Genomic DNA, 13,522 nt, shown 5'->3' on the forward strand with positions numbered 1-13,522 from the left:
CAGGGTTGGAGGATTTGAGCTATAGGGAGAGGTTGAACAGGCTGGGGCTGTTTTCCATGGAGCATCGGAGGCTGAGGGGTGACCTTATAGAGATTTATAAAATCATGAGGGGTATGGATAGGATAAATAGACAAAATCTTTTCCCTGGGGTGGGGGAGTCCAGAACTAGAGGGCATAGGTTTAGAGTGAGAGGGGAAAGATATAAAAGAGACCTAAGGGGCAACGTTTTCACACAGAGGGTGGTACGTGTATGGAATGAGCTACCAGAGGAAGTGGTCTGTTTCCTTGCTGTACATCTCTATGACTCTCTGACTCTATCTGCAGTCCACACTTTCACCTTGTATTCTCCATGGTCTGCGTGACAGCCATGATATCTCGCTGTTCAGATTGGACAACAACGCTCCAGTTCATCTCTTTGTCTGCTCTCCTTACCCAACTCCGGTGAAGTGGGACGAGATTTCCTGGATTTCCCTCTGGGAGTTTTCCGGCCTGATTTATCCCGAACCTGGGTGGTGGTGTCTTCTTTCAGATCCGCGGAGCTTGCCTCCATGTCCTCAGGCCTGATGCTCTTCACTCCCGTGTCGGCCACACTACTGGGGGCTATGGGGGGGGCGGTACAGGCCGGGCTGAGGGGGGCCAGACCTAATCTCGGAGCACCGTCTCCCAACTCCGCTCTGCCACCGAGGCTCAGGCTCTCCGGCCTACTCCTGAGCCAGTCAGGGCTCTCCTTGTGAAAGGGCGGCGAGGGTTTGACATCCTGCCTGGAGAGTGAGGGCAGATCGGGGGCGATAACCGGGGCCCGGCCTTCGGAGGTGGACCTCACCTTCAGGACAGTTTCCACGACAGGCTGGGGGCGGCTGGGAGGCTGAGATTGGGCGTGCTGGCTGACGGTTGCCAGGTTTGTTGCTCCTGCCTCAGCCTGGTCTGGGTAGTTGACGGCAGACTCCCATGCTCTGGCCTTGCCTGACTCCAGATCCTCTGGCTCACCGCTAAACGTGGCTAGGCTTCGCTGCAGTGGTTTACGTGGACTATCCAACCATGACCCCTCTGGGCTCCGCGGTGCCTCTGCCGGGGGGGTCACCGCCCTGGCGGCTTTCCGTGATGATAGCTCGCGGTTAACGGCACGCTCCAGCACTGGGGACCGCAGCACGGGCCTGCTCACTGTCGAGCTCATGGCCGTCTTCTTGATCCTGCTCAGCTCCTCCGAGATCTTCAGCTCGACGTCGCGGGCCCTCGTGGCATAGCGGCCGCGCTCGTCGAAGGAAGCCGCTTTCTGCCGGAAGAGCGAGCGTTTCAGCTCGGCCCCTGCCCCACCCTCCGGCCTTAGGCCCCCCCGCCCCTCGCCGTCCAGCAGTTCGGACAGGGAAGGCCGCAGCCTGCCCTCCCGCTGCTCCGTGTGGTCGAAGGAACGCCACTTCCTGAATCCGGGCCACGGCTGCCCGTCCGCCAACTCGAAGCTCCGCCGCCGCTCTGGGAATGTCTCCAGGTACCTCATCCTGTCCGAGGCCCGGGATCCAGAGCGGGAATGAGCCGGAGAGGAAGCATCGCCCGAACTGGCCCTCCTCACCACCGGGGGAGGGCTGTCCCCTCCCCCTGCCACCTTCGGGGGTTTCTGGGCCTTGTCCTGGAACTCAGCCGGCACGGTGTCGTGGTACTCCATTGGCGTGCTGAGCTTCCGGCGAGGGGTCAGCGGTGTTGTGGGCTGGCCCAGGTTCATCCGTGAGGCTTTGGGACTGGCCGGCCTGGTTTTCAGGGCCGTTGGTGGTAGGCCGGAGGCTCTGGAAGCTCCTTGGTTCTGGGCCATGGCATCCCACCTGAGGCTGGGCTCCATGGGGTGATCCAGTGAGCTCCTACCCAACGTGTTCTCACAGAGGTCCCTGCAGGGGAAAAGAGACAAATTTCACCAAAATGCCACTTGGAGGAAACGGAGAGGGGGGTTTCAAAGTCCTCATTAACAATGAGCTGCTCCTTGTTCCCACATTCTATCTGTTTCCAGGATTGAGCTGTGTGTAATCCAGGCCTAAAATGCTGGAACACAGTGATCAATCACTTTTTTTCATTTAATATGTTTTGATTCTGAACAGAAATGGTGGAGGACTGTTTCCAAAGCTGAGGGTTGTTAAAGGATTGCTACGCTTTCTGAAAGCTTTTTGCAAGCGCTGTTTACACAGCTATTGGTGTAGGCAGTGGAGGGGGGAGGGGGGCTTTGCCAGGTTTGCGGATGAACTGGAGCCAGGGCAGGTATACGATTGGAGATTCTGCTGGTAACAAGTCGCTGATTGGTCTGGGAAATGGTGACCACAGCTTGCCAACAGCCATGTAATTGGCTCCTGGACAGCTTAACAGCTTGTGGGTGAGAATGTTTGTATCAGAAGCCTTTAGAAGGGCTGTTTTTGCTTTGCATTAAAAAGCCTGTCCAGCCTTGAAGAGAATCATTTTATCTTCCCTCACCTGTTCCTTTTAATAAGTCAGAGACTTTTATCTATGTGAATCAGTCACCCTGTGCCTCCTGTATCTGGAGAAGGAAGATGGAGAAGCAGTATTCTGATCAGCCAAAGGATTATCCCAGGGATTCCTGGGGACAGGGACCACTAACTATCTTCCCAGTCTTTCCCTCTGCCCACAACACCAATGTTTTGTTTGTGCATGTTTGTAGAGAAGGAGTTCTATAAGGAGGTTAGAGTTTTAACTGGTGGAGAAATGGTTCATTATGGTTTCTTTGTAGTGGAGGGAAGCACACAGCTTGTGATTTCAAACAAATCTGTTGGACTCTAACCTGGTGTCGTGTGACCTTTTGTGCTTTCTGTCAGATTGGATTTAAAGAATGGTGTTTGGTAAAACAATCAACTTTTCTGATGATGTTGGGTATAATTGATCTTTATTTCCAGTCAGGGGCGACAATTGGTCAACCCCCCCCCCACCCCAGATCATCAACATTCTCTGAGCTGCGCTCCTTGTGTTGAGCCTACTCCCACTGAGCCATGCTATCTCCCGACCAATCAATCCCATTAGGCCCACACCACATGGCCAGAAAATCCAGGCTTTAGTGTGATGGTGCTGTTACTTTAAAAAGGTTGTTTTGTCCTGGGTTTTTTTTAAAAGAGGTTGTAAAGGCAGTCTGGATGAACTAGCTGCTGAAGATGGTTTAAGTAAACAGCTTAGAAGGCATTTGGGTTTTGTTTAAAAGCTGGAACAATAGAAGCAGCTTGAATGCGAATGGCCAGCTCTCTCTCACCTGGTTTTTTTCAGCTGTCAGAAGCTATTTGGGGTCTCGGAAGATTTGGAATCTTCAGTGAATGATTCCGAGCTGCTACATTCTCTAGAATTTCTCTTGATTTTATTCCTTTTGGATTGGAGAACTGCACATCAGAATCTGTGTCTGAATTTGCCTTTTTGCTGAGGGGAATGTTTATGAGATATTATTGAAACAGTTAATTAGTAATGGGTGCTGTATCTATTATTCAGTTAAGTTTTCCATTAGTTAAGTTATTCTAAATTCCTCTTTCTTTTGTTTGTATTTTAAATACTTAAATACATTGTATTTTGTTTAAAGTGGTGTGACCAGTTGCATCACATCTGGACGACAGCACTTTCCATCTACATTTACAATCAGAAAACTTCAGAGTCTAGGCTACCTTCTTAATACATTGTGAGGGGGTCTGCTCTGGTCCAGAACGGGAGGCAATTCCCAATTTGAAAAGATTCCTGTTGAATCCCATGCCCTTTCAGGCAGCACCTTCCAGGTTACAACCACTCGCTAAGTGAGAGCAGACCCTTCCTGTCTCCTTCAACTGCCTGGCATGGTCAGTGCCCCATGGAGACCCTAGCTCCTCACCCGCACTATCAAAATCCCTTGAGATTTTTGAGCCCCTCTCTTAAATCTCCCTTTGAACACCCTTTGCTTTGAGGAGGTGAATGCCAAACTGTCTTCACTGGACTACACTGGTCTCTCACCGTATTAACTAGAATTGTCTCTGTTATCCAACCCCCATGTAACAATCCCACTGACAGTGGGTCAAAATGCCTAAGGTTAAAGTCTTCCTCAAACCCTGTGTATTTAAAGGTTTGAATTAGAAAGCTACAGGGTCTTCCAGGCAGTGAACTATTTTATGTTTAAAGCAAGTCACTTGTTGTGGGGCAAGGAATGTATCTGTGTGTAAAAAGTTCCAACAGACAGGATGGGAAAATGACTGGGAGAATAAATATTGACCTGGATGCTGGGAAGAATTTCCCTGCTCTTTTCCTGAGGTAGTGACTCCAATTCCAGTCAAGACCCTATGCTGCAGTTTCCTACACCCACCTGCTGGAAGGTAATATAATGTTCCATATGATGGATGATACATCCGACGGTGTGGCATTCCCTCAGTCCTACACTGTAATTGTATGTCCTCGGCTGTCCGGTGTGGGAGCTGACACATGGTGGGGTTCTGATTCTGAGGCAGGAGGACCACTACTCAGCGAATCACAGTTCTCACTGCCACCCTGTTGGATTTGATCTGGGATCCTTTCAATCACACTGCCATCCTGCAGTGTTTGATTAATGACACATGGAGTGTTTAATTGTTCCATGTTGATTATGTGAGAATGTTTACTATTGATGCTCACTGCACTTGACTGGCTAGGTCTGGGGTGGAGAAAGATAGAAACTGCAGAAAGTGCTGGAAGCCAGAGCTGTGGCCAAATTCTGTGACACACATAGAGAGCAGCAACAGCTCAGCCCAGATATAACATTGAAACATGGAGCAAGCATTGTCAGTGAGACTTGAGTGAAGAATGACATTACACACTCACTCTCACTCTCATGTACACTCTTACACACACACACACAACAGATACACACAGACAGGTACACACACACTCACATTTTCACACACATTATTTCCCTCTCTCACACACACATAGATACACACACAAACATACATATACATACACTTTCTCTCTCTCACACACACACACTAATATCAGGTTAGTGAAGTCATGCGGGAGCTGGGGTTGAAAGGCCTGAGGGACAGAAACAAAAATCAAAATGTAACAAAAGGGGACTTCAGGGTGCCAGTGGACTCTGTTAACCATCCGATCCCTCAATTTCCTTCACATTGATTGGCTATTATCTCACACCCAGCTCCCAGTACAGACCCTGCTCCCTTTCAGACACAATCATAGTCTGACACAACACTGGAGGCCATTCAGCCTGCCATGCCTCTGTGATAAAGCTAGCCCATTTGTCTTACTCTTAAGCTCTTGCCCCATAGCCCTGCAAATCTTTCCCCTTCAAAACAAAGAGAATAGGAACAGGAGTAGGCCATTCAGCCCTTTGAGCCTGAAGCACCATTCAACATGATTAGGGCTGATCATCCAACCCAGTCCCCTGTTCCTGCTGTCCCCTTTGATCTCTTTAGCCCTGAGAACTGTATCTAACGTCATCTTGAAAACATTCAATGTTTTGGCCTCAACCACTTCCTGTGGCAGAGAATTCGAGATCTCACGTTTTTACCCAGTTGTGTTTTGAAGGTTCGTATTGAATCTGTTCCCATCTCTCGTTAAGGCAGATCATTCTAGATCACAACAGCTCAATACACACAACAAACACTGCCTCATCTCACCTCGGCCTCTTTTTGCCCCTTCTCTTCAATCTGTAGGTCTTACCAAAATTTACTGAACCCCCTAACTGGGTTTTGAACACCTCGATTAACTCTCCCATCAACTTTCTCTGCTCTAAGGAGAACAACTCCAGTCTCACTGACCTCTGTCAGTCCCATTACTGATCCAGCTCCCTCTCCAAGACCCTGAGAATCTTTCCTAAACCTCCCAGTGCCCGGAATAATTCAGCTGAGTCCAAATCTGTGTTGTTTTTAAATTCACTCAAGGGATATGGTGTTGCTGGCTGGGTCAGCATTTATTGCCCATCCCTAATTGCCCAGAGGGCAGTTATGAGTCACCCACATTGGCAATCTGGAGTCACATGTTGGCCAGATCACGTAAGGATGACAGATTTCCTTCCCTAATGGATGTTAGTGACCCCCATGGGTTTTCTTGACAATCAACCCAGTATTCATGCTCATCATTAGATTCTTAATTAAATTAAAAGTCCACCATCTGCTCTGTGAGATTTGAAGCTGGGTTCTCCAGAATATTAGGTGAAAGTGAGGACTGCAGATACTGGAGATTAGAGTGAAGATTAGAGTGGTGCTGGAAAAGCACAGCACGTCAGGCAGCATCCGAGGAGCAGGAAAATCAACGTTTCAGGCTGGAGCCCTTCATTAGGAATGAGACAGGGAGCCTCCAGGGTGGAGAGATAAATGGGAGGGGGGTGAGGCTGGGGGAAGGGAGTAAGAGTACGGGGGAGGGGAAATGAGGAAACTAGTGAAGACCACATTGATGCCCTGGGGATGAAGTGTTCCGAGGCGGAAGATGAGGCATTCTTCTTCCAGGCGTCGGGTGGTGAGGGAGCGGTGGTGGAGGAGGCCCAGGACCTGCATGTCCTCGGCAGAGTGGGAGGGGGAGTTGAAATGTTCGGCCACAGGGCGGTGGGATTGATTGGTGCAGGTGTCCCAGAGATGGTCCCTAAAACGCTCTGCTAGGAGGCGTCCAGTCTCCCCAGTGTAGAGGAGACTGCATCGGGAGCAACGGATACAATAAATGATATTGGTGGATATGCAGATAAAACTTTGATGGATGTGGAAGCCTCCTTTGGGGCCTTGGATGGAGGTGAGGGAGGAGGTGTGGGCGCAGGTTTTGCAATTCCTGCGGTGGCAGGGGAAGGTGCCAGGACGGAAGGGTGGGTTGTTGGGGGGCGTGGACCTGACCAGGTAGGCACGGAGGGAACGGTCTTTGCGGAAGGCGGAAAGGGGTGGGGAGGGAAATATATCCCTGGTGGTGGGGTCCATTGAAGGATCCACTGGAATCCCCTGGAATATTAGCTGAGTTTCTGGATTAATGATCTTGCGATAATACCACTGGGCCATTGTCTCCCTGTAGTATAGCTTCCTTTCTTCTGTAAAAACAAAATATTCTAGATACTGGAAATCTGAAGTAAAAGCAGAGAGTGCTGGAGAATCTCAGTGGGTCTGGCAGCTTCTGTGGAGACAGAAACCGAGTTAATGTTTCGAGTGCAGTGACCCTTCCTCAGAGCTAAAAGGGGTTGGAAACATAATGGTTTATGACACAACACACACACTCTGTCCAGGGTCTGCTGCATTTGTAGAGACTCAGAGAGTTTTTCCAGTCCATTGTATCTGCACTGGTCACCAAATATCCATCTATTCAAATCCCATTCCCAGCCTTGCATGCTATTGTGTTTCAAGTGATTCTTTAATAGGCTGAGGGGTGGCAGATGGAGTTTAATTTGAATAAAAGTGAGGTGTTGCATTTTGGTAAAACAAACAAGGGCAGGACTTATACTTATAACGGGCCCTGGGGAGTGTTACTGAACAGAGAGACCCAGGGTTCAGGAACATAATTCTTTGTAAGTTGCGTCGCATATAAACAGGGTGGTTAAGAAATTGTTTAGCACACTTGCCTTCATTGCTCAGACCTTTGTGTGTAGGAGTTGGGACATCATGCTGAAGTTGTACAGGACATTGGTGAGGTCCCTTATGGAATACTGTGTCCAGTTAGGGGAGGCAATGGAAATGGTATTATCACTGGACTCTTAACCCAGAGACACAGGTAATGTTCTAGGCCATGGATTTGAATCCTACCACAGCAGATTGTGGAATTTGAATTCAATAAAAATCTGGAATTAAGAGTCTAATGATGACCATGAATCCATTGTTAATTGTCGGAAAACCTCATCTGGGTCACTAATGTCCTTCAGGGAAGGAAACTGCCATCCTTACCTGGTCTGACCTACACATGACTCCAGACCCACAGTCAATGTTGGTGACTCTTAATTGCCCTCTGGGTAATTAGGCTTAGGCAATAAATGCTGGCCGATGCAATGACGCCCTCACTCTGTGAATGAATAATAACAAAGTTCAGGTCGCCCTGTGATAGGAAGGATATTAAACTGGAGAGGGTCCAGAAAAGATTTCCCTGGATTTTGCCAGGAATGGAGGGTTTGAGATATAGAAATAGACTGGAAACGTTGGGACTTTTGTCCCTGAAGTGTAGGAGGCTGAGGGCTGACACACCTTATTGGGGTTTATAAAATCATGAGGGACATAGGAGTGAATAGGAAGGGTCTTTTCCCTCGGGTAGGAGAGTTCAAAACTAGGGGGCATACCTTTAAGGTGAGAGGAGAAAGATTTAAAAAGGACATAAGGGTAACATTTTTACACAGACAGTGGTCTGTGTGCCAGAGGAAGTGATGAATGTGGGTAAAGACATTTGAATAAGTCCATGAATAGGAAAGGTTGAGGTTGATTTAGTGGTTTGGATCAGAAATTGGCTTGCTGTAAGAAGACAGGTGGTTGATGGGAAATGTTCATCCTGGAGTTCAGTTACTAGTAGGGTACCTCAAGGATCTGTTTTGGGGCCACTGCTGTTTGTCATTTTTATAAATGACGTGGATGAGGGTGTAGAAGGATGAGTTAGTAAATATGCGGATGACACTAAGGTTGGTGGAGCTGTGGATAGTGCTGAAGGGTGTTGTAGGTTACAGAAGGATATAGATAAGCTGCAAAGCTGGGCTGAGAGGTGTTTTTGTGGAAAAGTGTGGGGAGATTCACTTTGGTAGAAGCAACAGGAATGCAGAGTACTGGGCTAATGGTAAGACTCTTGGTAATGGAGATGAACAGAGAGATCTCAGTGTCTATGTGCATAGATCCCTGAAAATTACCACCCAAGTTGATAGAGTTGTTAAGAAGGCATACAGTGTGTTAGCTTTTATTGGTAGAGGGATTGAGTTTCGGAGCCATGAGGTCATGCTGTAGCTGTACAAAACTCTGGTGCAGCCGCACTTGGAGTATTACATACAATTCTGGTCACCGCAATATAGGAAGAATGTGGAAGCTTTGGAAAGGGTTCAGAGAAGATTTACTAGGATGTTGCCTGGTACGGAGGGAAGGTCTTATGAGGAAAGGCTGAGGGACTTGAGCTGTTTTCATTGGGTAGAAGAAGGTTGAGAGGTGACTTAATTGAGACATAGAAGATAACCAGAGGGTTAAATAAGGTGGACAGTGAGAGCCTTTTTCCTCGGATGGTGATGGCTAGCATGAGGGGACCTAGCTTTAAATTGAGGGGTAATAGATATAGGACCGATGTCAGAGGTAGTTTCTTTACTCAGAGAGTAGTAGGGGCAGGGAGCGCACTGCCTGCAACAGTAGTAGACTCGCCAACTCTAAGGGCATTTAAATGGTCATTGGATAGGCATATGGATGAGAACGGAATAGTGTAGGTTAGATGGGCTTCAGATTGGTTTCACAGGTCGGCACAACATTGAGAGCTGAAGGGCCTGTACTGCGCAGTAATGTTCTATGTTTGGAGGCATATGGGCCAAGCGCAGGCAGGGGGGACTAGTTTGTTTGGGAGCATGGTCAGCATTGATTGGTTGGACTGTGCTGTGTGACTCTATAAATGTCATACAATGTCTGTCCCATCCTTTCACACAGAGGGTTCCAGATACTGACACTCTTGAGTGAAAACTCTTTCCTCAAATCCCCTCGAAACCTCCTGCTCCTTACCTTACTGTGCCCCCCTGTGAGAAATGACCTGAGGTTACCAGCCTCTCCATCGCTGAATGGTTCCAGCATAGGGAAGCTCCTGGTGAATCTCCTCAAGGTTCCAGTGAAGTCAACACAAACTCAACCAACAGACGTTTTGGGACTCAATACTGAGTTCAGCAACTTCAGACCATGAACTCTGCCCTCCATTTTGATTTTGATTCCATCCCTATCCTCCCCTCCACCCCTTATAAAACTGTTCAGCTTTGCTCTCAATAACAGCTGACTTTTTTTTTGCCCTTAACACCTGTCATTAACACCTATATCACTTCTCTACTGTCATTAGCAAACCCTTCACCTTTTGTTCTGGGCATCTTCACTATCTGTTCTGCTAAGTCCTCCTTCTCTCTCCCACCTCCCCAACATAAAAACCCACCATTTTCTAACCCCTTTCAGTTCTGAGGAAGAGTCAGACTGGACTGGAAACATTAACTCTGTTTTCTCTCCACAGACCCTGCCAGACCCGTTGGGTTTCTCTCGGTTTTTACTCCTTGTTTTGTACTCGGTGAAATAAAAGCTAGGATCCCACCTATTATTTTAAAAGCCTTGACATGCCACCATTTTGCACACATATGCACGGTGGCTCAGTGAGTTAGCACTGCTGCCTCACAGCTGTAGGGACCTGGGTTCAATCCCACCCTCGGGCAACTGTCTGTGTGGAGTTTGCACATTCTCCCCATGTCTGCGTGAGTTTTCTCCCACAGTCCAAAGATGTGTAGGTTAAAGTGAATTGGCCAGGCTAAATTGCCCATAGTGTCCAGGGACATGCAGGCTAATAAATTCATGATTACAGAGATAGGGGTGGTCTGGGAGGGCCTGATGGGCTGAATGGCCTCTTTCTGCATTGTAGGAATTCTACAATACCCAAGGTCTCTCTGTTCCTGCACCCACTTTCGAATCCAGTCAATCAGCTTCTCCTCACAATTCCAATTCAAATTTTTTGCAGTTAAATTTCATCCAAGTTCACTTCTTCCTTCATGAGGATGCGGGGGTCACTGGCCAGGCCAACATACGTTGCATGGCCCTAATTTCCCCTTGAACTGAATGTCTTACTGGACTATTTCAGAGTCAGCCACATTGCGGTGGGTCTGGAGTCACATGTAGACCAGACTAGGTAAGGATGGCAGATTTCCTTCCCTAAGGGACATTAGTGAACCAGGTGGGTTTTGACAATAATCGATGCTTGTTCATAGTCATCATCACTGCAAATAGCTTCCAATTCCAGACTTATGAATTGAATTTAAATTCCACCAGCAGCCCTGTTTGGAATTGAACCCATTTCCTCAGAGCTTTAGCCTGGGCCTCTGGATTACTGACGCAGTGACATTACCATAACTTACATTGTGTCTTGGTTCGCCAGTTTACTGACATCCTCCTGAAATCCTATCCTCATTCTACTTCAGAGCTTTGTACCTTTTATAGACCTTGTAATGTATGCCATATCTGTCATTGGACCCGAAACATTAACTCTGATTTATCTCCACAGATGCTGCCAGACCTGCTGAGTTTTTCCAGCAATTTCTAATTTCCAACGTCCGCAGTTCTTTCAGGTTTGGGTTTTGACTCCCATATTCCCAAATCCAGTCGTGTTAATCGATGTTTGAAACTGCAAGACTGACCCTCTCCCCCCTGCAATTCCAACTGTGTCCCTGCACCCCATCATCAAAAGGTAACCCCTTGCTGTATGCTCCCTGTGTTTGTTCCTTGTTCAGTGATGGCTTCCAACTGCCACTCTCCTGTCCATATTAACCTGGTTACCAGGACTGACGTGGTAACTTCACACCCAGCTCCCAGCCTGAGTTCAAATCCTACCACAGCAAATGGTGGAATTTGAATTCAGTAAAAATCTGGAATTAAGAGTTTAATGATGACCGTGAATCCAGGGTGGCACAGTGGTTAGCACTGCTGCCTCACAGCGTTAGAGACCCAGGTTCAATTCCTGCCTCAGACAACTGTCTGTGTGGAGTTTGCACATTCTCCCTGTGTCTGCATGGGTTTCCTCCCACAATCCAAAGATGTGCAGGGTTAGGTGAATTGGCCACGCTAAATTGCCCGTAGTGTTAGGTGAAGGGGTAAATGTAGGGGAATGGGTCTGGGTGGGTTGATCTTCGGAGGGTTGGTGTGGACTTGTTGGGCTGAAGGGCCTGTTTCCACACCGTAAGTAATCTAATCAATCCATTGTTGGGAAAATCCCCATCTGAAGGAAACTGCCATCCTTTTGACTCCAGACCCACAGCAATGTGGTTGGCTCTGAGCTGCCCTCTGGGTAATTAGGGACGGGCAATAAATGCTAGCCCAGCCAGCAACTCCCTCATCCTGTGAATGAATAAAAAGTAACAATCCCACCAAGTAACTGAGTTCCTCAAATAGCTAACGTGTCCAGAAGTCCAAGAAAGTGATTTAAAAAAAGGGGGGGATTGAGAGAAAAATCATATGCAGAAGACAACAGGAAAAGGGAATCGCTGTAAATTGGAGTGTCGGGATAGAGCGGGGATGATTTCAGAGAGAGAGAACAAATGGCAAGGAATGGACTCAATCCCCCAAAAATGAAAACAGGTCGTCTTCTGGATGGAGATGTTTGGAGGGATGGAGCTGACTCCAGAAGGAGTGTGTTGTACTTACACGGGTATTGATAAGGTTTTGCCTCTGTACAGACTGAACATGCTCCCGTACACATCACTAGAGACAGACAGGCTGTCCTCTGAACCCCAGCTACTATAAGCCAGATTAGAACGAGATGCCCGTATCAGTGGCTCCACCCCCAGGTGCCTGATCCGAGCATCGGGTGACTGCGGTGTGTCAGCTTGCCTGGCGACCTCCCAGGGTAGGCACCCGTGGGTGAGGCTGACACTGAGTTCCTCCTCCTCCCTGTCCTCTCCTCCTCCAGCCAGCGCTCTCTGGCTCTCCACTGGTGATTGACCTGCGCTCGGGGGTTCGGATGGTGCCAGCTGTTCGAGGGCAGTCCGCAGCGAGGACGGTGTGCTGTCCAGGCTCGTGTTGGTCAAATTCTCCAATTCACCTTCTTCGGGAAAGAGAAGGAAAGGACTGTTAGCCGCGCCTGTTCCCGAAACCGAACCCTGGGAGAGGCTGGAGAACGCTGAGGCTTCAATGCATTTCCGTAGCATCTATTTACCTCCCAGGAACATCCCAAAATGTGTCAGAGAGAATAAAGTACTTTTGAAATGTGGCTATTAAATAAGATAATCAGAGGGTGAGATCGGGTGGACCGCGAGAGCTTTGTTCCTTGAACAGCGATGACTAGCATGAGGGCACATAGCTTTAAATTGAGGGGTGATAGATGTAGGACAGATGTCAATAGTCTGACCAGGGAAGGAGCCATATTGGACCTGGTACTGGGGAACGATCCAGGCCAAGTGGTAGAAGTTGCGGTGAGGGATTTCTTTGGGAACAGTGACCACAATTCTGTAAGTTTTACAATACTCGTAGTTAAAGATGAGAGTGGTCCTAAGGGAAGAGTACTAAACTGGGCCAAATTATATCAAAATTAGGCAGGAGTTGGGAAATGTGGATTGGACACAGCTATTTGCAGGGAAGTTCATATTTGAGATGTGGGAGGCTTTCAAAGATAGGTTGAAGGTAGTGCAGGATAGGCATGTCCAGTTGAAAGCAAAAGATAGGAAGGGCAAGATTTGTGAACCGTGGATGACAGGAGAAATTGTACAACTAGCCAAGAGGAAAAGGGAAGCATACATAAGGTCCAGGTAGCTAAGAACAGAACGGGCCCTGGAAGAATATTGGAAGAGTAGGACAATTCTTAAACGAGGAATCAAGCGGGCTAAAAGGGGTCATGAAATAGCTTTAGCGTGCAGAATTAAAGAGAATCCCAAAGCATTTTATTC

General features: G+C 48.0%; 1 protein-coding gene across 1 annotated transcript in view; it reads right to left on the reverse strand.

Moving 5' to 3' along the window:
- The window catches only part of LOC122551955 (striated muscle preferentially expressed protein kinase-like), a 267,850-nt gene extending 255,063 nt beyond the window's left edge, over positions 1 to 12,787 (reverse strand). Inside the window, exons 1-2 of the mRNA XM_043694526.1 lie at positions 12,471 to 12,787; positions 433 to 1,877 (exon numbers count right to left, since the gene is read on the reverse strand). Coding sequence (XP_043550461.1) covers positions 433 to 1,877; positions 12,471 to 12,787 — 1,762 coding nt within the window. The remainder of the gene's footprint in view (positions 1 to 432; positions 1,878 to 12,470) is intronic.
- Positions 12,788 to 13,522: the final 735 nt, after the last annotated feature.

The sequence above is a fragment of the Chiloscyllium plagiosum genome, chromosome 7, assembly GCF_004010195.1.
Source record: "Chiloscyllium plagiosum isolate BGI_BamShark_2017 chromosome 7, ASM401019v2, whole genome shotgun sequence".
NCBI classification, from domain to species: domain Eukaryota; kingdom Metazoa; phylum Chordata; class Chondrichthyes; order Orectolobiformes; family Hemiscylliidae; genus Chiloscyllium; species Chiloscyllium plagiosum.